Source organism: Trichomycterus rosablanca, chromosome 8 (assembly GCF_030014385.1).
Source record: "Trichomycterus rosablanca isolate fTriRos1 chromosome 8, fTriRos1.hap1, whole genome shotgun sequence".
In the NCBI taxonomy this organism is placed as follows: domain Eukaryota; kingdom Metazoa; phylum Chordata; class Actinopteri; order Siluriformes; family Trichomycteridae; genus Trichomycterus; species Trichomycterus rosablanca.
Genome location: NC_085995.1, coordinates 38024614 through 38050207, shown reverse-complemented (window position 1 = coordinate 38050207; position 25594 = coordinate 38024614). Strand labels below are relative to the sequence as shown.

General features: G+C 41.4%; 2 protein-coding genes across 2 annotated transcripts; one reads left to right on the top strand and one right to left on the bottom strand.

The window, feature by feature from the left end:
- Nucleotides 1-805: 805 nt before the first annotated feature.
- Nucleotides 806-12823, bottom strand: rnf103 (ring finger protein 103). Its single transcript, XM_063000859.1, has 4 exons — nucleotides 12340-12823; nucleotides 10787-10929; nucleotides 9796-9911; nucleotides 806-7491 (listed from the first exon to the last, which is right to left on the bottom strand). Exons 1-4 carry the CDS (start codon nucleotides 12563-12565, stop codon nucleotides 6051-6053), a joined length of 1926 nt encoding a protein of 641 aa, XP_062856929.1. The 5' UTR covers nucleotides 12566-12823; the 3' UTR covers nucleotides 806-6050.
- Nucleotides 12824-18740: 5917 nt separating this feature from the next.
- Nucleotides 18741-24936, top strand: mxd3 (MAX dimerization protein 3). The gene is made up of 6 exons (XM_063000155.1): nucleotides 18741-18820; nucleotides 19490-19589; nucleotides 22445-22474; nucleotides 22602-22716; nucleotides 23487-23652; nucleotides 24459-24936. Exons 1-6 carry the CDS (start codon nucleotides 18751-18753, stop codon nucleotides 24557-24559), a joined length of 582 nt encoding a protein of 193 aa, XP_062856225.1. The 5' UTR covers nucleotides 18741-18750; the 3' UTR covers nucleotides 24560-24936.
- Nucleotides 24937-25594: the final 658 nt, after the last annotated feature.

Here is a 25594-nt window from a genome sequence, read left to right as displayed (position 1 = left end):
GGTATCGATAATATCGATATTTGGATCGACCCGCCCACCACTAGAAGGACTAGAACGCCTTTATTTGTCATATATACATATACAGACGTGCAGTAGAACAAAATTCTTTCTTCGCATATCCCAGCTTGTTTGGAAGTTGGGGTCAGAGCGCAGGGTCAGCCATCGTACGGCGCCCCTGGAGCAGAAAGGGTTAAGGGTCTCGCTCAAGGGCCCAACAGTGGCTGCATGGCAAAGCTGGGATTCAAACCCTTAGCCTTTCAGTTGATAGCCCAACGCTCTACATATTTACTGCCTAAGTCTCTAATTTTATTCTCAAAGGACCGGTGTGGCTTCAGGCTTTCATACCAAGCAGACAAGAGATTCACCTGATACAGCTGATCAGGTGTTTGCAGACCAAGATCAACTGATTAAACAGGTGGAATCAGGTGTCCTTGTGCTTGGCTGGTATATAAACCTGCAGCCACACTTTGTAATATTTATTTATTAGAATTTTAACGTCATGTTTTACACACTTTACATTCGTTACGCAAGATTCATCAGTTCACAAGGTTATATCGAACACAGTCATGGACAATTTAGTGTCTCCAATATACCTCACTTGCACGTCTTTAGACTGTGGGAGGAAACCGGAGCTCCCGGAGGAAACCCACGCAAACACGGGGAGAACATGCAAACTCCACACAGAAAGGACCCGGACCCTATTGCCGTGAGGCGAAAGCAATACAATGTCCACTGTAAAATGTCATATAGAAATAAAATTGACTTGATGGTTTCAGTTATTGTGCAAGAATGAAAACACACGAAACCATGAAAATTCTACTTTAATGATTTAAACCTCACAGAAGAAGACAGAAGCTCCCAGGTTCAGTTTCAGATTCATTACAGCATTAGAGTAAGTCAATGGGATTCAGTCTGTAACATTAATATTGTTATTACAATGCAAAGATTCAGTCGTGCTTTACTTAAGCAATTCAGCACAAGTGAAACAATTGGATTGGTCTAAATTTTTTGCTATTTTGCTCTTTGTGCAAGCTTTGAGCATTTTGTTATTTAAGGTGTTTATGTTAAATAGTAAGTCCACATTGCCAGAGGTTATGATGACTGAAATAAAGCTAAATCCTATTATATCTTCAAAATGCCCAACAGGTTTCATACTTAGACTGTATAAACTCATTAATGTTGCATCACAAGGCTCTAAATTCATTGTATCAGAAATCTAATACAATGATCATATTCCATATCATATTTAAACATCTTTATGTTGGCATGAAACACAAAATACAGCAATTGTATGTACTCCAAATTCAATCTAATTCAATTCAAATAATAAATGCTGGTAAGTCAAGACCTCTTTTAATCAACATTTAAAAAAAGAATCAAAAGAACACACCGGAACAGAATTACTGAAGTGTATATTAATGGATTTTAATATTACACCACTCAGTTTGCCTATTTTTTCTATGTGCATTTTTTCTATGTGCATTTAACAAAAGAATCACTTTAAAGAAATACACTGTTGAAAATGCAGGGGTATGAGACTGTACTGTACTTTGTGCCTAATTGATGACAGCTGCATAAAAACAAGCACAGATACAGTCACCTCGAAAAGATTTATGATTATTATGTCACAGGGGAGAAAAACAAGCACTGATCTGAGCGCACTTGATGAATTGCTTTAGGTATGTGCCAGATTCGAAAATGTGCTTTTCTGTAGCCTTAGCAGTGGGTTTAATTAAAACCATGAAATAAAATCATGAACTGTTAAAGAGATTTGTGGTTTGCAGGATAATAGCCCTGAAGCCCGTAGGATTGGTGCCCTGTCACCCTGTCAGGGGTGTATTTCATCTTGTGCCAAGTGTTTCTGGTAAAACTGGGCCCACTGCAACCATGACCAGGATAAAGAGGAGGTAAAAATCTCTCTTGTAAAATCTTCTCTCATTAAATTATCAGGGCCAAACCCTGACTGTGTTTACTTAGATCTCAGTAACATAGGCAGACAAACCACAAGGCCAATTTAATTCCAATGTGCAGAATTCTTAGCACATTTTCCATATATATTGCACACATACTCATGATCTGATCAAAGTGGAAAGCTAATTAGACAAGCAGAAGTATATGGACATCATTTTTGCCCTATTCCATGTGCTTTAAAGGATTTGCATCTGTTTGCTTGCTAATATTTGGAATGACACTTCGATTCGTGGTGTCGATTTATCAAAAAAAAACCCAGTTTGCTTCATCCAAGAGCAAGACACAGTACACAGCCAAAATCACGAGTGCTAATATGGGATTGATCCATATTCACAGTTACAAGATCCTTCATTTTTCTGGAAAGTACTTCAACTAGATTTTGGACCGTGACTCCAGGGATTCACTTCCACTGAAGCATTAGTGAGTTTAGGCTCCTGACTCAAAGCATTCTCATGTCAGCTCAGAGAAATGCTATGCTCTTCTTTTAATGCTACGCCCTTGATCGTCCTGGGAGATTTTAGCCGGGCTGTTTTTTCCTCCTAGATGGAATTCAGTTTCACAATCGCAGCTCAAGTGGGCAAAATTTCATACCCAGGTAGTTTAGTGGTTTAGATACTGGACTGGAAATTGGAAGGTTGCTGGTTTAAGTTCCACATCTGCCAAGTTTCCACTGTTAAGCCCTTGAGCTTAGAATGTTTTCACCACACTAGTAAACTGCGTTGAGTAAAACTGCCCCCTAAATGCTGTAAATGTAATTTTTTTTTCATGTTAAGCACTTAAGCACTCTGCAGTCTAGATCGGCCTGGGAGTTTTGTAGCTGGGCTGTTTTCTTTCTCCAGTTTCACAATAGCAGCTCTAGTGAGCAAAATTTCCTACACTGACTTGTTTGAACTCTGTTGCAATGGCAAAGTAGAACCAATTAAACTACCTACAGCCTGTGTTTGTCTTTGGAGACTGCACGGCTATATGCTTAAGCGTATTTACTTTAAAATAGGTGTGGCTGACGAAGCTGAATCCCTCTTGGCCATGTAGTGTATATTGCTTAGTGGTTTCAGACCTCATTTCCATAATGTGCCTCATTTTATTTTAGTGTACTGAAACCACGAAGGAAACCTTTTCTCCTGAACCTGATCAGCACTGCGACTCTGAGAAGTGTCTAATGATTTATTTATTAGTGTTACTAATGACTGCCTGATCTAAATTAAGCAACTTAACTTAGCATGTAATATAACTGATAACGATTAAAAAAGACACAATGAACATGTATATAAAGCTCACAAGCAGGCTGATGATTGGGCAAATGAGGTTAAATCTGTCTTACAAGCAAGAGGAAAAATGAGGCTTGTAGCCGCTTCTTAGGTTCCATTGTTTTTGCTATGGTCGCTACGCTGATGTAAGGGACTTCTCAAATATCTGATCGACAGTCTGCGAGGCATCAAAAGCAGACTTACTTAGTCTTCTCTTAAATGTTGTGCATGTTATGCACCTTACCTGGATGACTCAAAAGTGCCGGTCAGTGCTTATACTTCTCAACCTCTCGGCCAATTGCACAAACTCTTTTTTAACCCCAAGTACATGAAAGGCATTTGATGCCAATTAATAAATAAGTAAGCTTTTATATCTTTTAGTTTCTATTAAGCCAGTTTTTGGTACAGATGAAACTTTCTGTGTTCACGAAGACATTTCAGGCATCCAGCAAAATTTCACTGGTTTGATCACTCATTTATTAAAACTGCAGTGTGGAGTATAAATGTATTTATTTATTTATTAGGATTTTAACGTCATGTTTTGCACTTTGGTTACATTCATGACAGAAACGGTAGTCTTGGACAATTTAGTGTCTCCAATTCACCTCACTTGCACGTCTTTGGACTGTGGGAGGAAACCGGAGCATCCGGAGGAAACCCACACAGACACTGGGGATCAAACCCAGGACCTTCTTGCTGTGAGACGACAGTGCTACCCAGTTAGCTGTGCCGCCCTAGTGTGGAGTATAAATGTATTTATTTATTTATTAGGATTTTAACGTCGTGTTTTACACTTTCGGCTCTTTTCATGACGCCACAGGTCATCACAGGTTACACATGATTCATCAGATCAAGTTCAATATCAAACATGGTCACGTCTTTGTACTGTGGGAGGAAACCGAAGCATCCGAAGGAAACCCACACATACACAGAGAGAACATGCTAAAGAACCAAAGATCTTCTCGCTGTGCTACCCACCGAGCCACTGTGCTGTGCTGACTTGTAAAAAAGCTGCATATTTGACTAGATGCCAAAAATCTGACTTCCAGGTCAGTTTTTAGCATTTATGGGCTGTATGGTATAGATGATATCAATCTGAGTTCTTTTAATTCTGACAGATCAATTTCTTTGGTTTTGTGCCCCAAAAAGGAAGAAGGAAGGAAAAACAATAAATAGACATTTCTAATTTCCAGTTCTTCATTTATAAATGTAGAACTGTGTTATAGGATGAATGATCATTTTTTGTACCGAATTTTCTTTTAGCATTACTGAAGAACCACTTCAGTTCCTACCTGGGTTAACATGTGTTTGATATGTGTGAGCATAATGTAGATCTGCAATGGACAAAATCGTTTTTTTAACTATTATTATTATTAATTATACGTTGTAGTTGCAGCTCAGTGGTTAAGGTACTGGACTAGTAATTAGAAGGTTGCTGGTTCAAACCCCACCACTGTCAGGTTGCCACTGTCAGGCCCTTGGGCAAGGTCATTAACCCTCGATTGCTTAGACTGATACTGTCACAGTACTGTAAGTCGCTGTAGATAAAAGTGTCTGCTAAATGCTGAAAATGTAAATGCAGTGTAAACGTCACATCAAGCAGGGTTTTTAGTTTTAGGGCAGTGGTAGTCTACGGGTAAGGTACTCCACCTGGTCCAGGTTGCCACTGCTGGGCCCTTGAGCAAGGCCCTTAACCCTTGATCGCTTAAACAATATACTGTCACAGTACCGTAGGTCGCTTTGAATAAAAGCATCTGAACAAGTAAATACGAGGATCAATACTGATAGGTGTGTGTTTTATTTAGTTATCCAGGGTGAAATAACACACTTTTTATGTCACACACCTTATACCTCATTAACTGGGCGAGAAAAAGAAGAAAACGCCTCGATTTTTATCACAGACGACAAATGAGCCTGTCTCTACTAATGACAGTCATTGTTTACATCCAAAGCAACTTACAGCGGGTTTCAGCTTGGCGTAACTGTGTGTGTGTGTGAGCATGTCTATGTTGGGTTGTTTGTGCAGATCAGTGACTTTTCTGATGGATGCTGACAATATCTTTGTGAACACAGCCATAGTCATGGACTAAAAATGTCTAACGCCCCCAAAAGGCCAATATAGGGTCAGTCCGAAAACCTGGTGATCTCTCTACATAGATGCATTTTACATCATCCTACACTCCCGAGAAGAGGGCGTGTCTAAATTCTTAGATTCTTTAAAATGCTCCTACTGAGGCGCCTTAATTCTGAGTGATGATCTGACTGAATAACGAGGGCGTATCCGATGAAGGCAATCCCAGCATTCAGTGCGGCACGACTTTTCTCACAAAAACTACAAACGTGGCGGATGAATATAATGCGAAGCAACCAACTGAGTTCTTTGCAAATGTAAATAAATTCTCATTGATGTTTAATCTGTATAAAGGTGTGATTATTATATTAAGTGTCGTTTATTTGTAAATTCAGGCTCGTCAGGGACAGTTTAACCATTTTCGATACACGGAGGGAGACGTTAGCTGGTGTACTAGAGGGTTGTGCCGCCTCAGCCCGTTGGTTTAAACGGCCTGAAGCTAAAACCGCAGTGACGTAACCACCATAATCGCTGTATAAGTAGTGCGTCTATAGAATAATCTGCCTTAGAAGTTCGATATTAGAATCCTCTCTGCTGAGACAGCTATCCAGGTATGCACCTCACTAGGTTTACGAACAGACCTACAGATCTACGTGTATGTATGTGGACACCACCAAAATAAAAAGAAAATGATAACATGGATCTCCAGGCCTACAGTCTAATGAACACAAGAATTATTTCATTTGTATTAATGGTTTAAGCTACTCTGGTTCAGGAGGATAATCTGCATAAACTTGTCTGACCGGTCTTTTCTTATAAGATGGCCACCGACACACTGGGCAGCAGTGTTGCCCACCTGCCAGCCAGACCACAATGCACTGCTGGTGAAAAACATGACCGCACGGCAGTCCCATGATCAGACATTCAGGTTCGAAGTTCTCCAAACATACGACACATTCGGTGCAGTGAAGCATTCCACAGGGCCACTGGGACCAGTCGGTGTCCAGGTCTTCTCCAGAAGAGCAGGACTCGTGGGATTTCGTGCCATCCGAACTGTGATGATGCCGGTCAGTACCTGGTTCGTCAACCGATGCGTGCACCGGATTTTTTGGATTCTGCGAGACCCTCTTCTCAGACTGCGTGCGCCTGAACTTCCAAGTCGGCAGATTTTTGATGTAGTCGATGGGAACGAGCGGCCGAAGCCAGAGATCTGGGAACGCCAGCCTTTCCAGAAGGAAATTAGGATCGTCGTCCCAGTCGGATTCATTCTGAAAAGAGGCGATCGGAAGAACCAAATAGCTGGTGTACCAATCCCACAGACTGGACAGCCACTCCAGGTTGTTTGCGTTCTGGTCCTCGTTGGCACACCTCCTCTTCTTTTCGAAATAGTCTATGAGGAGGCCGTGGGCGAGATACGTGCTCAGAAAAAGTGCCGGGTGTGAGGAGTAGAAGGTCCAGTCGGCCCTGACCCAGGAGGCGATGGTGGTGGTGTCCGCATAGCGCAGCAGTTTGAGACTGTACTCGTAGAAGCTATCCAAGTACGGCAGCTGCAGGAAGCCAAGAATGGGCAGCCAAGAAATGATGAGTAAAGAATTATAAGTGCCCAGTGTGCTAATCAACACCACGAAGCGCTTAATAGTGGCTCCTTGTGTTATGAAAAGGTCCATCCATGCCATCAGGTTGACCATGACCAGGCTTAAAACGAACAGGTCATTGACCTCGGGCTGGACTGAGCGCAGGAACGTGTCCATGGCCTGCAGGGAGATGTATTCGCCCGTGCTGTTGCCATATCTGTAGATACCCTCCGGTGTTTTAAGAACGTACGAGGGCGTCTGCCGCACCCCGATCTCCTCCAAGCAGGTGACGTTGTCCCAGTTGCGCACGTCCACGAAGATGAACTCGATGCGGCCGGTGAATTTGATGCTGAGCGCCGAAAAGAAGGCGGGAGGCTGGAGCAGTTTGGCGAACAGGAACATCTTCACGGGCTGCCTGTCTCTCTGATACCAGTCGTCCATCAGCTGCTGGGAGAACTGGATGGTTTTGATGCGGGAGGCCACGTGTGCGGTCATCCATTTGAAGATGTGTTCCGTCTCGATGCGCCGACCGTTATACTCCTTCAGCATGACCTTTCCCTTGGAGGCGTACGTCTGAGGAACTGACATGATCAGAGTGGACTTCATCCAGCCACGTTTACGGCAATATCTTACCAAATTAAGTGAGAAAAAACATCATTAGTTTTAAGAACATAAACAGTCAAACATTACATGCATTTGTAGGAGACATCTACACTTCATGGCCAAACGTGAACCTCCTTATTATTTATTTATTAGGATTTTAACGTCATGTTTTACACACTATCAAACACACTCATGGACAGTTTAGTGTCTCCAATTCACCTCACTTGCATGTATTTGGACTGTGGGAGGAAACTGGAGCTCCTGGAGGAAACCCACACAGACAAGGGGATTGTTTGTTTGTTTATTGGGATTTTAACGTCATGTTTTACACACTGGTTACATTCATGACGGGAACGGTAGTTACTCATTACACAAGATTCATCAGTTCACAAGTTTAATGTCAAACACAGTCATGGACAATTTAGTATCTCCAGTTCACCTCACTTGCACGTCTTTGGAATGTGGGAGGAAACCGGAGCACCCGGAGTTAACCCACGCAGACATGGGGAGAACATGCAAACTCCACACAGAAAGGATCGAACTCAGGACCTTCTTGCTGTGAGGAGACAGTGCTACCCACTAAGCCACCGTGCCGCCCCAGACAAGGAAAGAACAGGACCTTCTTGCTGTGAGGTGACAGTGCTACCCACCGAGCCACCCCTGAACAACTTTAACACAAATTGCGAGCTGTGCTTGACCTTACAAATGTTCAATGTCAGTAGCTCATGGTCCATTTCATTTCTATCAACTGCTTTATCCTGAACGGCAGGGTCACGGTGGGTCCATGCACCGGACAGGGTGCCAGGGCTTTAGCCACCCCCTCCCTTCAAACATAGCCAATCATGTCTGTGTAGATATCACATGACTGGAGGAAACCCACAGAGACAATAGGAGAACATGCAAACTCCACACAGAAAGGACCCGGACCGCAGCCTTCTGCTCCTCATATTTCTCATTTGCATATACACACATATTTTATGCTTGTGCATATGTACAAATGATGCATTGCACTTTGCATACATTCTCCACTGCTACACCGACTACTTTGCATTTATCTAATCTATTTCCTAAGAGGAGCACAATGAATCTCATTGTACTGTTACAGTAACAATAAAGGTTTTCATATTCAGTAAAACCTTCTGCTAACACGTACTGTATATAAAATCAATTAAAAGCTTTTTTACATTTCTGTTCCAGCATAACTGTGATCTGTTCACAAAGCAAGCTTCAGAGCCATAATTTAATGGGTTTGATAAGGAGGAACTCCAGTTGCCTGCACGCCAGAAGCCCTGACCTCGAGCCCACTGAACGCAACTGGAACAAACTGGAATGCTGAATGCAAGCCTGACCTTACTGTCTTTACATCAGTGTCTGACCTCACAATTGCTCTTTTGAATAAATAGTCACCAGTTCCCACAGACACACCCTAAAATCATGTGGAAAGCCTTTCCATAAAGAAAGGAGGCTGCAAACAGGGTGTGGCAGCACAATTTATAATATAATATTATTTTATTACTTTGGGCGGCACGGTGGCTAAGTGGGTAGCACTGTCGCCTCACAGCAAGAAGGTCCTGGGTTCGATCCCCAAGTGGGGCGGTCCGGGTCCTTTCTGTGTGGAGTTGGTATGTTCTCCCCGTGTCTGTGTGGGTTTCCTCCCACAGTACAAAGACGTGCAAGTGAGGTGAATTGAAGATACAAAATTGTCCATGACTGTGTTCAATATATCCTTGAAAACTGATGAATCTTGTGTAACGAGTAACCGTGTCTGTCGTGAATGTAACCATGACATTAAAATCCTAATAAATAAATAAAATTTTATCAATTTATATTTATATCCATGGTTTTAACAATGGATGTCCTACAAGCTTATGATCAGGTGTCCACATACTTTTGGCCATATAGCGTATTTCAAGGTAGTCTTGGGGTTTCACTAAGTTCTTTAATTGTGTTTCTGTGATTGAATCACTTCCTTCAGAACACATTTGACTTCTGATGCTTTTAATTTAATTAATTTTTTTCATTTCAATTTTATCAATAGCTTTATACTGGTCAGGGTCACTGGTCAATCACATCTGTGTAGCTGCCCAGCCAGACGATAGCACAGCTGATATTGAAACTCAGTTCTCAGCAGTGGTAAGCTGAGCTCCCGCACACCTCTGGTGACTATTCTGTCATATTATGCAACAGGTAATTAGTCTAGATGGTTAAATGTAATCCAAGAAGCACCAAAACAGGTTCTATTGAATTAAAAGCTGCTGGAACTAGAGCAACACTAACTACAGTTTGGATTTTTAGGGCTAGTGAGCACATTAGGAGAGCGAATCCTCACCTCGAGTCACTTGAGCAGTTGAAAGTGCCAGTGCGAATGCCAAACCGAGAGACTTTCTGTACCATCTTGCCCCAGTTTGTTGTGCTGAGCAGTGGATTTCTGTTTTGTGCTATTACCTGTACAAACAAAAGGTCAAATTATGGAAGAAAAGAAAAGAAAAAAAACCCACACAGGTTTTTTTAAGGTTTCTGCTGGTACATTTACAGCAAATCAAAGTATTTTAATACACATTACATACACTGATCAGCCATAACATTAAAACCACCTCCTTGTTTCTACACTCACTGTCCATTTTATCAGCTCCACTTATCATATAGAAGCACTTTGTACAATTACTGACTGTAGTCCATCTGTTTCTCTGTATGCTTTGTTAGCCCCCTTTCACCCTGTTCTTTAATGGTCAGGACCCCCACAGGACCACCACAGAGCAGGTATTATTTAGGTGCTGGATCATTCTCAGTACTGCAGTGACACTGACATGGTGGTGGTGGGTTAGTGTGGGTTGTGCTGGTATGAGTGGATCAGACACAGCAGCGCTGCTGGAGTTTTTAACACCTCACTGTCACTGCTGGACTGAGAATAGTCCAACAACCAAGAACAGGGTGAAAACAGGCTAAAAAGATATGTAGAGAAACAGATGGACTACAGTCAGTAATTGTAGAACTACAAAGTGCTTCAATATGGTAAGTGGAGCTGATAAAATGGACAGTGAGTGTAGAAACCAGGAGGTGGTTTTAATGTTATGGCTGATCAGTGTACATGCCTTTCAAAATACACGTTTTCCACATTAAATTTGTACTTTGTACCACATTGTAAATTTGCACTTTAATTGTATTTTTGCTTGACATTTGTTTATTTTATGTAAACATATTAAATAGAATTACGAATGTAGATTATTCAGACTGGAGACATGGCAGTAAGGTGACAGAAAATCAACATACAGTTTTCAACATTAAACAAAGCATGCTGACTGCATTGGCAGTTTATCTACCTGGACCAACCAGATTCCATCCTTAGTGTCTTCCACAAGCTCATAAAAGTGCATCTCTCCACTGAAAGTGGTGCTGGAATCTGATTCCGCTTCTTCCTTTTCATTTTTAATGGCTGAATACAGCTCCCCCTGCATCAGTTCACCTGGATAAGATCAAACACTGATGAACTTTACAGTTATATACACACAGCCACATTGAGTACACATTATAACTAGAACAAAGTTGAATCAATTCATCTGGACACAAGTTTGGTGTAGAGATGTGATATGTAATGAATGGTCACATGGCCATTGTAATTAATGATCATTGTGATTTGCATATAGACCCGTTTTTATGCAACGGGCCGGTTTCTGTCCTTATGCAAATCGACCCAACCTATCCCAACCTAAACACTGCCACATCACCCCACTGCTGCCTTCTCTTCACTGGCTTCCTGTAGCTGCACGCATTCAGTTTAAAACACTTGCTCTACTTGATCCTCCACCCAGAACTCAAGGAAGACGAGCATCAAGGCTCTTCTTTGTACCTGCACCCGAGTGGTGGAACGAACATCTGAGCCTCTCGCTGTCTTCAAAAGACGATTAAAAACCTTCATCACCTCTTTACTAAGCACTTAAGCTGACATGTACTTACTAATGCTCTTATTTATTTCTTGCATATATAAAAAAACACCTTAGGTTCTAACAGGGTTTTCAGCAGATTTGTATTCTTTTTATTTTATTTTATTTATGCATTTTCTCCCTTTTTAGCGCGTCCAATTGCCCGACTGCGTCACGCTTCCTCTCCACCAATGCCAATCCCCACCCTGATTGAGGAGAACGAAGCTAACCCACGCCCCCTCCGACACGTGTGCAGCAGCCGTATGCATCTTATCACCTACACTTTGACGAGTGCAGTGCAGCTCAGCGTTGTGTACGGAGAGACACACCCTGACAGCACTCTTTTCTCATCTCTGTGCAGGCGCCATCAATCAGCCAGCAGAGGTCGTAACTGCATCAGTTATGAGAGAGAGACCCCATCCGGCTTAGTCAACAGGCCAATCGTTGTTCACGTGGCCTCTCAGCCTTAGCCGGCAGGCAGAGCTGAGATTCGATACGATGTATTCGAGATGCCAGCTCTGTTGTGGTAGCGTGTGTTTTTACCGCTGCGCCACCTGAGTGACGAACTGTTGTCTTTTTAAACTAGTTTAAGGTAATGTTCACTATGGAAGCACTTCTGTAAGTCGCTTTGGATAAAAGCATCTGATAAATGCTGAAAATGTAAATAAAAATCGACAGCATATAGGGTCGGGGTATTCACCACCAGCTCAGACTGAAGAGGTCACTTGGATGAGTGACGAAACGTTTCTCTACACCAAACTTGTGTCCAGATGAATTGATTCAGCTTTGTGGATTTGTGTACCTGGATTACTGAGCACGCATCAAGATATATCACAATACAGAAACAGAATACAATGCTTCATACATTTCAAACAGTTAATGACAAGGCTTATTATCAAGTGTGACAGGTCAAGAGATAAAACAGTAATCAAGGTCCTAAAGATAAAACTTACCGGAGTTCTGGACCAGCTCTCGGACGTCCCGCTTCTCGGCCAGTCCGGAGTACCCGATCCCTCTACCCTCCAGGATGGTCTTCAGCTTTTTAAAGCTCAGCGTGACCGGATCTACCAGCTGGGTGGCAAATATTCCAGTCTCGTACCACACCATGGCTTCGAAAAAGCGAGCCAGGATGAACAAAACCACAAAGTAAAGGAGCAGGAAGAATAATTTTAACCACATTGTAATTGCTGTTTGTGTGGTATGGGAAAGCAGTGGTACTAATCAGAAGGTTGTGAGTTCAAGTCCCAAGACTGGCAAAGGTTGGCTGTAGGGGGGAGCTCAGCTCAGAGCAAGTTCCTAAAGGAAGAACAGTTCTACCAAAGCCTGATGGAACTGAAATGTTTGCCAGATCTATAAACAAATGCAAATATGATTTAAATATGAACTTTTTGTCTGACATTGGTTGGCACTCAGGAGCAACCGATTTAAACAGCACAACTCTTCTGCTGTTCTGTTCCTCTAATAGACAGTGCCTGTCACACCCAGTTTAATATTCATATATTATTAATATTTTATTTCGAATAGTATTTCATGCTCTCAGCTGATCCACATGACGCCATGACACCAGAGCTGCAGTTTGGTTTGGCCCAGCAGAATCTCCATGAGTGCTGCAAAACACGACGACACACGTCCAGCTCTTCATCTAAACAACGTTTTTATCACGCCTAATTCTGCCCTAAACGTAATTAAACAAACAAAGCGACAGAAAGCAAGAAAACAAGCACAAACACGGCGGGTTTAAACTGTTTCCATCGTCGCGGTTCGGTTGCTGCCCCGAACTGGTGATCAGCTGGTGTGTGCATAACAAAAGTGACGTCACCGAGCCTCTTCCTCCAAACAAAATAAAAGCGTTTCCATTCTTACAGTGAGCCCCAATCCGTACTAATCAGCTCTTTATAGGTATAAAACTACTAATCTATGTTTGTTTGTGTGTTTATTAGGATTTTAAGGTCATGTTTTACACTTGGGTTACATTCATAACAGAAAACAGTAGTTACTCATTACACGAGGTTATATCGAACACGGTCTTGGACAATTTAGTGTCTCCAATTCACCTCACTTGCACATCTTTGGACTGTGGGAGGAAACCCACGCGGACACAGGGAGAACATGCAAACTCCACACAGGAAGGACCCGGACCGCCCCACCTGGGGATCGAACCCAGGACCTTCTTGCCGTGAGGCGACAGTGCTACCCACCGAGCCACTGTGCCGCCCCTTCTAACTTATGTATTATGAGCATTGTATGTGCAGTATTCTTTTGAAATAATTTATATTATGATATAGATTGGAAAATTAGTACGACGGCGTATTAGGACCACTGTTTGTTTGTTTGTTTATTAGGATTTTAACGTCATGTTTCACACTTTGGTTACATTTATGACAGGACATGTAGTTACTCATTACACAAGGTTACATCGAACACAGTCATAGACAATTTAGTATCTCCATTTCACCTCACTTGCACGTCTTTGGACCTGGAGGAAACCCACACAGACACGGGGAGAACATGCAAACTCCACACAGAAAGGCCTCATCTGGGAACTGAACCCAGGACCTTCTTGCTGTGAGGCAAGTTTGTTTAAAATGATGGTAAAGGCGCTAATCACACCAGATATGTGGGACAGACATTTTGGAATTCCACATTGAGATGGTTTAGGCAGGTACAGAGGAGGGATGAGAGTGTGCCGTGTTTGCACCATCAGCTGGAGATTATACTCTGGAAATGAATGATGGAGACCCAAAGGCATGCACACCTTGACAAACACAAATCAGAGAACATCCTTCAAAAACATGGGATCGAACCCCCTACTAACCTATGTATTATGAGCATTGTTTAAAGGAATATTATATCTAAACCAGCTGCAGTATTCTTTTGGAATCATTTATGTTATGATATAGATTGGAAAACTAGTACAACGGCGTATTTGGGCCACTGTTTGTTTATTAGGATTTTAATGTCGTGTTTTGCACTTTGGTTACATTCATGACAGGAACGGTAGTTACTCATTACACAAGGTTATATCAAACACAGTCATGGACAGTTTAGTGTCTCTAATTTACCTCACTGCACGTCTTTGGACTGTGGGAGGAAACCGGAGCACCTGGAGGAAACCCACGCGGACACGGGGAGAACATGCAAACTCCACACAGAAAGGACCCGGACCGCCCCACCTGGGGATCGAACCCAGGACCTTCTTGCTGTGAGGCGACAGTGCTACCCACTTAGCCACTGTGCCACCCCTACTAACTTATGTATTATGAGCATTGTATGTGCAGTATTCTTTTGAAATAATTTATATTATGATATAGATTGGAAAATTAGTACGACAGCGTATTAGGGCCACTGTTTTGTTTGTTTGTTTATTAGGATTTTAACGTCATGTTTCACACTTCGGTTACATTCATGACAGAAACGGTAGTTACTCATTAAACGAGGTTGCATCGAACACAGTCATGGACACAGTGTCTCCAATTCACCTCACTTGCATGTCTTTGGACTATGGGAGGAAACCCACACGGACATGGGGAGAACATGCAAACTCCACACAGAAAGGCCCCGGACCGCTCCACCTGGAAATTGAACCCAGGACCTTGTTGCTGTGAGGCGACAGTGCTACCCACTTAGCCACTGTGCCGCCCCTTTTAACCTATGTATTATGAGCATTGTATGTGCAGTATTCTTTTGTAATAATTTATATTATATGTAGATTACTGCAACATCTAATTCTCACATTGTAAAGTGCAGGGAGTTTAAAAAGTGTGTTTAGGGTTCATGTCTGTGTGGAGACCCAGCAGCAGAAATGTAAATAACTAAAACAAAAGGGGTTGAATATTTTTCCCCACTGTACATTTACATTCACTGCCTGTGAGTAGTTCAGCATGTTGACCTCGTGTCTGCATAAGCATTTTTCCCACCTCTGTATAACACATCCAGGGTTTTTTGGCTGAGGAATGTGTCATGTACTGCAAATGGCGTTCTGTAATGAGAATTATTTGCCCCTTGTGCCAGATGACCCTGACCAGAAGGAAAAGGCGACTGAAGATAAATTAGTGACTCTGTTTTACAGATTAAATGGGAAATGAACCTAACTTTACTATATTTCTAGTATGAATACTTATTATTATGCATATATTAATTAATTGGTGTATTAATGGAGGGTGTAAATGTTTGTTTTGTTTTTGTTGGCTAGCGTCAGTCAAGGCCAGGCTTTCTCATAATCAGTCTTAGGCTTTTTTTTTATAGTCTTAAAAGCTCACTGTGCTTCAGACTTTCAAACATATCATGCATTCAACTCAGTTGGAGGCATGATAGGAAGAAAAGTGACGTTTTGCAGAACATTTTGCAGAACATCCAGGACTGACGGTAAAGCAGCTAGGCCGAGCTAAGAAACATTGTACCTTTATTTTGAAATAGCGAGCAGCGCATCCATAATCCTGAAAGGGGGCTGGAAAGAGTCGATTCATCATTCCCTAGTATTGTTAAGTAAGAGTCGACTTCACAGCTTTGGAGTCGACTCTTCAAAGTCAAGCTCAAGTTCATGTACAGAGGACTGTTTTTTTTTATTTCAGCCAATTCAATCTTATATAATTAACCTAGTTATATTACTAGCTAAATACTATATTCATCAAGCCTAAAATGCTAAAAATTGCCATCTTTTATTTCTTTTATAAATTCAGATTTGTTATTTATTTATTTATTAGGATTTTAACGTCATGTTTTACACACATTGGTTACATTCATGACAGGACAGGTACTTACACAAGATTCATCAGTTCTAGTTTAATATCAAACACAGTCATGGACAATTTTGTATCTCCAATTAACCTGACTGCATGTTTTTGGACTGTGGTAGGAAACCGGAGCTCCTGGAGGAAACCCACGCAGACATGGGGAGAACATGCAAACTCCACACTGAAAGGACTCGGACCGCTTCACCTGGGAATCAAACCCAGGACCTTCTTGCTGTGAGGCGACAGTGCTTCCCACCGAGCCACCGTGCTTCCCAATGCTGATTTGATTACATATTTGCAAACAGTAAATTTCTTGAGCGCCTCTTTAAACAAGAAATTATGTAGATTATTAACTGTCCTAAAGCACACAGATGTATATAAAGATAACGCATTTCTAAGGTGGGTTTTATTTTATTGTCTCTTTTATTTTATATCTTATGCTATTGGAACACGATTCCTTAAATGATTTGTAATTCCTCTGGTTTTGTTCTTTCTTTGATATTCGATATTTTTAACATGTACTAGTTATTGTTGTATTAATGTTAAAGCATATTTTTCGTAATACGTTCATATACACCGATCAGGCATAACATTATGAGCACTGACAGGTGAAGTTTAATAACACTGATCATCTCTTCATCACGGCACCTGTTAGTGGGGGGGATATATTAGGCAGCAGGTGAACATTTTATCCTCAAAGTTGATGTTAGAAGCAGGAAAAATGAACGAGCGTGAGGATCTGAGCGAGTTCGACGAGGGCCAAATTGTGATGGCTAGACGACTGGGTCAGAGCATCTCCAAAACTGCAGCTCTTGTGGGGTGTTCCCGGTCTGCAGTGGTCAGTATCTATCAAAAGTGGTACAAGGAAGGAACAGTGTTAAACCAGTGACAGGGTCATGGGTGACCAAGGCTCATTGATGCACGTGGGGAGTGAAGGCTGGCCCAACACAATGGACAAACACAATATTAGGAAGGTGGACATAATGTTATGCCTGATCGGTGTATATTAAGTGTACTGTTCCTATTTACATTATCTTTTCTAAATGTCGATGTCTCTACACCTTACAAATTGTTTTAGCTATGAGTTAATAAGTCGACGAAGTGGAAGTGCATTGACAGTGTGAATGTGTCTTGTGTCCACTATTTTCAAATGGCGCCAGCCCAACCATGCCTCTGACCATGCTGTAGCAGTTAATTATTAGGCATTATGGCCTGGTCACACTAGAATTCGTTTGAAATTCCGCTTCCAGTGTGAAGGGTGTGTGTGTGTGAATGAAATAATGGGTGAAATTTCGGTCTAATTTGTCTAACCTTAATCTACAAATTCATGTCTGTGACCAATAGCACCACTGCTTTGCTCTCTTGACCTCTGAAGGAACTTTACACTCATTCTGTACAAATTAAACTCCTGGGCAAAAAAGTTCAAACCTCAAAATCCTGTAATTGGTCCTAACATCAAATTCTTGGTCAGAAACTGAGTAAGAACTAAGAAATGCACTTGGTTGGTGAAGCTGTAAAACACACTAGCCCACCCGAGCTGACATCTCAAGTTCGTGAGTTTGAATCTCAGCTCTGCTACCGAGCGTTCACACTGACAATAATTGGCCTGCACCACGGGATAATAAGAATCCGTGCGCGATACTGATCTCCATATGAACCCGCCTCGTGCAGCACAACGATGGTCACAACCCTCCCCAGTCTGTAGTGGAGGTCTGCAGCAGTGGAGGAAGCGAAATGCGATCGGGTAATTGGCTACAACTACATTGGGAGGAAAATTGGGAAAAATGCGTCTTTTATGTATTATTTATCATTTATTAAGATTTTAATGTCATGTTTTACACACTTTGGTTACATTCATGACATAAACGGTAGCTACTCATTACACAAGATTCATCAGTTCACAAGTTTAATGTCAAACAGTCATGGCGGGCGGCACTGTCGCCTCACAGCAAGAAGGTCCTGGGTTCGATCCCCAGGCGGGGCGTTCCGGGTCCTTTCTGTGTGGAGTTTGCATGTTCTCCCCGTGTCCGCGTGGGTTTCCTCCGGGAGCTCCGGTTTCCTCCCACAGTCCAAATACGTGCAAGTTAGGTGAATTGGAGACACTAAATTGTCCACGAGTGTGTTCGATATAACCTCGTGAACTGATGAATCTTGTGTAATGAGTATCTACCGTTCCTGTCATGAATGTAACCAAAGTGTGAAACGTGACGTTAAAATCCCAATAAACAAACAAACAAACAAACAAACAAACAGTCATGGACAATTCCAGGTTGTCACTGTTGGGCCCTTGAGCAAGGCCCTTAACCCTTAATTGCTTAGACAGTATACAGTCACAGTACTGTAAGTCTCTTTGGATAAAAAAAAAGTCTGCTAAATGCTGAAAATGTAAATGTAAATGTAAATGTCTTAAACGGATCCAAACGACGCTGTTTTGAGCCTGTAGGCCCGACTCGGAGTCGATTCTTTGTTCATATGAGTCGAGTCTGGTTGGATCGAGTCAAAGGGCGTGATCACACTGACGTGTTTAACGTGGCAGATGAAATCCAAAGTGACAAAAACACACAGAGCTGAAGGGGTGTGGGCTCAGGCTTTTTTTAAGTCCTAAAGTAGCGATTAAACTTCATATTCGGCATGGAGGCCCAGGTGTGCAATATTCAAGTCCTTCTGCAGGCTGCTGAATATCTGGAAAGAAGAGAAAGAGGTGAATTGATTCAAATTTCTTTCATTTTTTGGGGGGGTTTGAAGTCTGATGAGTTTCAACCCCCAATTCGAGACAATCAAGTCGAGAGGTTCTTGTTTACTGTAATGCAAAACAACCCCAATATTTCAGTGCAGACATACATGATCATGACCTACACAGTGGTGGTGGAACAGTTGCAGAATGTGTGTACAGAAAGTTGCTTTTGGTTCTGTGTGCTGGTGGGTAGGAGCTTCATTTTTAGATCCTCTATTGTACACAAAGGCGCGAACCGCGGCAAATTTAAACATCTCTTCTCGTTGTACTGGGATTAAACATCAAATCAGTCAAATACATCATCACACCAAGCTGATATATTTTTCTCATCATTTTCCCACATAAATTATGCACAAATTTTGCATGAAATTGATTTGCAGAATAAACCTGTGGCGCCAAAATATAAAAGAAAACATCAGTGCAGAACCAGTGTGCTTATTTAATCCCATTTATTTCAGTTATGCATGCATATTAGCACTAATAACACTAATACAGATTATTATTATTATTAATTATTACTAATAATGCTCATTTTTTCTCTTTTCATTATTTTAAGTGCAGACTATGCACAGTTTCTCTTTTATCACAGTTTATCTGTATCTATATTTATATATTTATATATATATTATTTTGCAGAAGCTGAACATGGGTACGCCTCAGTTTTGCCCTTTTACAATAAATCTACAGAGAAGAGAAGAAAAGCCAAAAGCAAACGGGGTGCAGCGGGGAACAGCAGGTGAGTCACTGCGCATGCGCCGACCGCTCTGTCTTCGTTCATAAAGGTTACTACAGGTTAGGCTAGTTCCAACACATACATACACTTATACTCAGGGCCGGCGCTAGGGGGGGGCTGAGGGGGGCATTGCCCCCCCAAATTGTGTCTTTGCCCCCCCAAGCAAAGCAGTCCAGAACCGGGGCTAGGGGGGGCTGAGGGGGGCATTGCCCCCCCAAATTGTGTCTTTGCCCCCCCAAGCAAAGCAGTCCAGAACACTTACTTATTTACATTTATACACTTATACACTTACTTATTTACATTTATACACTTATACACTTACTTATTTACATTTATACACTTATACACTTACTTATTTACATTTATACACTTACACTTATACCTTATACACTTATACTTATAACTTATACACTTACACTTACACACTTACACTTATACACTTATACTTTTACACTTATACTTATAACTTACACACTTACACTTACACACTTACACTTATACACTTATACTTTTACACTTATACTTATAACTTATACACTTACACTTACACACTTACACTTATACACTTATACTTTTACACTTATACTTATAACTTATACACTTACACTTACACTTATACACTTATACTTTTACACTTATACTTATAACTTATACACTTACACTTATACACTTACACTTATACACTTATACTTACACTTATACTTATAACTTATACACTTACACTTATACACTTATACTTTTACACTTATACTTATAACTTATACACTTACACTTACACACTTACACTTATACACTTACACTTATACACTTATACTTTTACACTTATACTTATAACTTATACACTTACACTTACACACTTACACTTATACACTTATACTTTTACACTTATACTTATAACTTATACACTTACACTTACACTTATACACTTATACTTTTACACTTATACTTATAACTTATACACTTACACTTACACTTATACACTTATACTTTTACACTTATACTTATAACTTATACACTTACACACTTACACTTATACACTTATACTTACACTTATACTTATAACTTATACACTTACACTTACACTTATACACTTATACTTACACTTATACCTTATACACTTACACTTATACACTTATACTTATAACTTACACTTATACACTTACACACTTATACTTATAACTTATACTTACACTTATACTTATAACTTATACACTTACACTTACACACTTACACTTATACACTTATACTTACACTTATAACTTATACACTTACACTTATACACTTACACTTATACACTTACACTTATACTTACACACTTACACTTATACTTATACACTTATACACTTACACTTATAACTTATACTTATACACTTACACACTTATACTTACACACTTACACTTATACTTATACACTTACACTTATACACTTATACACTTATACACTTACACTTATACACTTATACTTATAACTTACACTTATACACTTACACACTTATACTTATAACTTACAACAAGGTTTGAGTACTGTAAGCTTTGCTTGGCCCCACAACATGACACAATATATGATGGAATCAGTACACATAAAACAGTTGCAATAAATAAAACTTTAATTTTTAAGTTTCTCATGCCACTAGTAAATATACAACGATCAGCCATAACATTAAAACCACCTCCTTGTTTCTACACTCACTGTCCATTTTATCAGCTCCACTTACCATATAGAAGCACTTTGTAGTTCTACAATTACTGACTGTAGTCCATCTGTTTCTCTGCATGCTTTGTTAGCCCCCTTTCATGCTGTTCTTCAATGGTCAGGACCCCCACAGAGCAGGTATTATTTAGGTGGTGGATCATTCTCAGCACTGCAGTGACACTGACATGGTGGTGGTGTGTTAGTGTGTGTTGTGCTGGTATGAGTGGATCAGACACAGCAGCGCTGCTGGAGGTTTTAAACACCTCACTGTCACTGCTGGACTGAGAATAGTCCACCAATCAAAAAAATCCAGCCAACAGCACCCCGTGGGCAGCGTCCTGTGACCACTGATGAAGGTCTAGAAGATGACCGATTTAAACAGCAGCAATAGATGAGCGATCGTCTCTGACTTTACATCTACAAGCTGGACCGACTAGGTAGGAGTGTCTAATAGAGTGGACAGTGAGTGGACACGGTGTTTAAAAACTCCAGCAGCGCTGCTGTGTCTGATCCACTCATACCAGCACGACACACACTAACACACCACCACCGTGTCAGTGTCACTGCAGTGCTGAGAATGATCCACCACCTAAATAATACCTGCTCTGTGGTGGTCCTGTGGGGGGGACTGTAGAAACAAGGAGGTGGTTTTAATGTCATGGCTGATCGGTGTAGATAGATACTTTATTGATCCCGAAGGAAATTAAAGCCCCAGTAGCATTATACAGCAATGAAAGTACACACTACAAAAATGAATGGATGAGTGAATGAATAAATAAACAAAACCAAGGTGCAAATGTTTAAATATGTAAATGAATGTGCAGGAAGATGCAGTATAAAAGTTTGAAGTATAAAGTCTCAAATATAGTACAGTTTCAGTATACAATTTATAATGTATCTACATATTTAATACTAGTACCAACATTTCATGATGTGTTCTGCATTAAAATGTTTGGCTATGCACATCTGGTATTGCAAAAAAAAAAAATGTTAAGGCAAGGTTGGGATGAACCTGTTATTCAGGGTGCACAGTATTATGTGTTGGCTTTTTAAACACAGACAAAATTTTGACTTTTATATATTTATGTAATGTTATAACCCTTCATTATGAGTGAATAATAATTGTACCCTGAATAACAGCTGTTTTTTTTTCTGTCTGTTTCAGGTCAGTTCATAACGAACTAGAAAAACACCGGTATGACGCATTTCCTCACTTTACTCTCGGTTCTAGTGGGCGATTTCTGCCTTGTGTGCAGTTAAACGAGTGATTTCATTTCTGTAACGATCTGATCTGTGTGTTTCTGCTCCGTTTCCTCGTGCAGGCGGGCACAGTTGCGGCATCACTTGGAGCAGCTGAAGCAACAGGTTCCGCTGTCTTCGGACTCGTCGAGGAACACCACTTTGAACCTGCTGAGGAGGGCACAGATGCACATAAAGGTGAGAACGTTCGTATTGCCACAAACAGCTAATACATTCAACTTTTGGACCTGATTTATTTTTATTAATAATTTCAAGACAATCAAAAATCATAATAAGTAAATTACTGATGGTCATAGAAGTTGTAGCCTAACTTTAGTACATTAACATTTTCGGCATTTAGCAGACGCTTTTTTTTTGAGCAATTGAGGGTTAAGGGCCTTGCTCAGGGGCTCAACAGTGGCAACTTGGCTGTGGTGGGGCTTGAACCGGCAACCTTTTGATTACTAGTCCAGTATCTTAACCACTAAGCTATCACTGCCCTAACTGTTAAGGTACTGGACTAGTAATCAAAAGGTCGCTGGTTTAAGACCCACCACTGCCAGGTTGTGACTGTTGGGCCCTTGAGCAAGGCCCTTAAGCATCAATTGCTTAGACAGCAAACTGCCACAGTACTGTAAGTTGTTTTGGAAAAAAGCGTCTACCAATCGTCGAACATGTAAATGTCTCGTCAAGCTCTCATGAAAAAGCAAAGTGACTGGCAAGTGTTTGCTGTGACTGAAGCTGTTCGTGTTTCATTGTAAATACCTTGTATGTCCACCAAAAGGTCATTTTATCCCCTACAGTTTATGACTGTAGCAGATCTGGTACTATGCAGAACTGCCCCCCTCTCGTACCACCACAGCGCAGATATTGTGCACAGTGTGTGTGGTGCTGTTACGAGTGTGTTTGTTGTAGCACTGAGTGTATAGTTTACCAAATCTCTCACACCGCTGCTGGATCGTTTGCAGAAGCTGCAGGAGCAGAACGAACGCGCCGAGGTAATGAAGGACCGACTGCGCTGGGAGCAGCACGAGCTGCGTCTGCGGCTGCAGCAGCTGCAGAGCGGCACGGAAAGGATGCGCAACGACAGCCTGGGCTCGACCATTTCCTCCGAAAGATCCGACTCGGACAGAGGTACGTTTAAGAGGATGAACGGTTCCTTTCTGTGTGAAGTTTGCATGTTCTCCTCGTGTCTGTGTGGGTTTCCTCCCACAGTACAAAGACGGAGATACAAAATTGTCCGTGACTGTGTTTGACATTGAATTTGAACTGATGAATCATGGGTAACCAGCCAAAGTGATAATCATACAGAGTAATAATAATAACAATTTATTTATTTTATTAGGATTTTAACGTCATGTTTTACATTCATGACAGGAACGGTCGTTACTCATCACACAAGTTTATATCGAACACAGTCGTGGACAATTTTGTATCTTTAATTCGACTCACTTGCACGTCTTTGGACTGTGTGAGGAAACCGGAGCTCCCAGAGGAAACCCACACAGACACGAGGAGAACATGCAAACTCCACACACAGGATCTGGACCGCTCCACCTTCTTGGTGTGAGGCGACAGTGCTACACACTGAGCCGCCCTAATACTAACAATAATATAAATAATACTCTTTATTTATGTAGCACCTGTTATACAACAGTAGTTCAATGTGCTGTACGGGACAGAAAAAAATTAAAATTAGGTGAATGAATGAATAAAACTATACACTATAAATCATTAGGTTACTGATGCTCTGGGATTTTAAGCCAATAGTGGCTAATTTGAGCCCATTTACACTACCTAAACACACATACAGGATAGGAAGAGCTAATTACTGGGTGAGGGAACACGCCAACAGACCCCAAAAAAAGTTCTGATTCTGTCTACAGGTCTTTTTTTCTCACATCTTCTTAAATATCTACATTTATTTTCTGTCATTACAGAGGACGTGGAGATCGACGTGGAGAGCGTGGTTTGGACTCTGGACTCGGCGCAGATGGACGCCGATCACAGTTACTCCTCCTCCGATCACTCCTGGTTATGACGACCGCTTCCAAGCGGCCGGCGTTCGTTCGTTCGTTCGTTTTCTAAAATACATTCCAAAAACAGTACGGCGAGGTCGAGGGGGAGCAAAAAACGAGCTTCAAACACCAAAATATCTGAAGGTTTGCAACAACAAAAAACATTGAACCGTCAGACTCGGGCTGTCTGCAGGCGTGACTGGAATTTTTGGTGATCAAGATCTATGATTTTTGATGATAAATCGGTGCTGTAGATATACACACACACAGACACACACACACACACAGACTCGATCGATAAAAACTCTGCCATATTCTTTTCCTTATTTTATCCTTTGTTCACATTGCACTTATCGTTCCTCTCACTTCAAGCTAACAGGCTCTGTCGGAGAAACTGCAGTACAGACTTGCTTGCACTTATAGCTTTCACTTATTTATCTATTCCTCCTCTTGTTGTGAGTTTATTTGATTGATTTTTATGTACATTTTCTTTCCAAATTGCACAAAAACGACTGCATTAGCACTTAACCTTGTGTCGTTTCGATTTGGAGCCCGGTGCACGGGACGATGACGTCTCTCGCAGATCATATTCACGCGTTTTATCAGTGTTGTTTAGACATACACTGATCAGCCATAACATTAAAACCACCTCCTTGTTTCTACACTCACTGTCCATTTTATCAGCTCCACTTTGGAGTTCTACAATTACTGACTGTAGTCCATCTGTTTCTTCAGTGGTCAGGCCCCCCACACAGGACCACCACAGAGCAGGTATTATTTAGGTGGTGGATGATTCTCAGCACTGCGGTGACACTGACATGGTGGTGGTGTGTTAGTGTGTGTTGTGCTGGGATGAGATCAGACACAGCAGCGCTGCTGGAGTTTTTAAATACCGTGTCCACTCGCTGTGCACTCTATTAGACACTCCTACCTAGTCGGTCCACCTTGTAGATGTAAAGTCAGAGACGATCGCTCATCTATTGCTGCAGTTTGAGTCGGTCATCTTCTAGACCTTCATCAGTGGTCACAGGACGCTGCCCACGGGGCGCTGTTGTCTG

What these genes read in the sequence shown, in the direction of transcription:
- mxd3 (XM_063000155.1), top strand. Translation starts at nt 18,751, where the DNA reads ATGGAGGCCCAGGTGTGCAATATTCAAGTCCTTCTGCAGGCTGCTGAA. An exon ending in TCTGGAAAGAAGAGAAAGAG is followed by an intron (nt 18,821 to 19,489) that starts GTGAATTGATTC and finishes ATTATTTTGCAG; the next exon opens with AAGCTGAACATGGGTACGCC. An exon ending in GGGCACAGATGCACATAAAG is followed by an intron (nt 22,717 to 23,486) that starts GTGAGAACGTTC and finishes GATCGTTTGCAG; the next exon opens with AAGCTGCAGGAGCAGAACGA.
- rnf103 (XM_063000859.1), bottom strand. Translation starts at nt 12,565, where the DNA reads ATGTGGTTAAAATTATTCTTCCTGCTCCTTTACTTTGTGGTTTTGTTC. An exon ending in ATGGAATCTGGTTGGTCCAG is followed by an intron (nt 9,912 to 10,786) that starts GTAGATAAACTG and finishes TTGTTTGTACAG; the next exon opens with GTAATAGCACAAAACAGAAA. An exon ending in AACTGCTCAAGTGACTCGAG is followed by an intron (nt 7,492 to 9,795) that starts GTGAGGATTCGC and finishes TAATTTGGTAAG; the next exon opens with ATATTGCCGTAAACGTGGCT.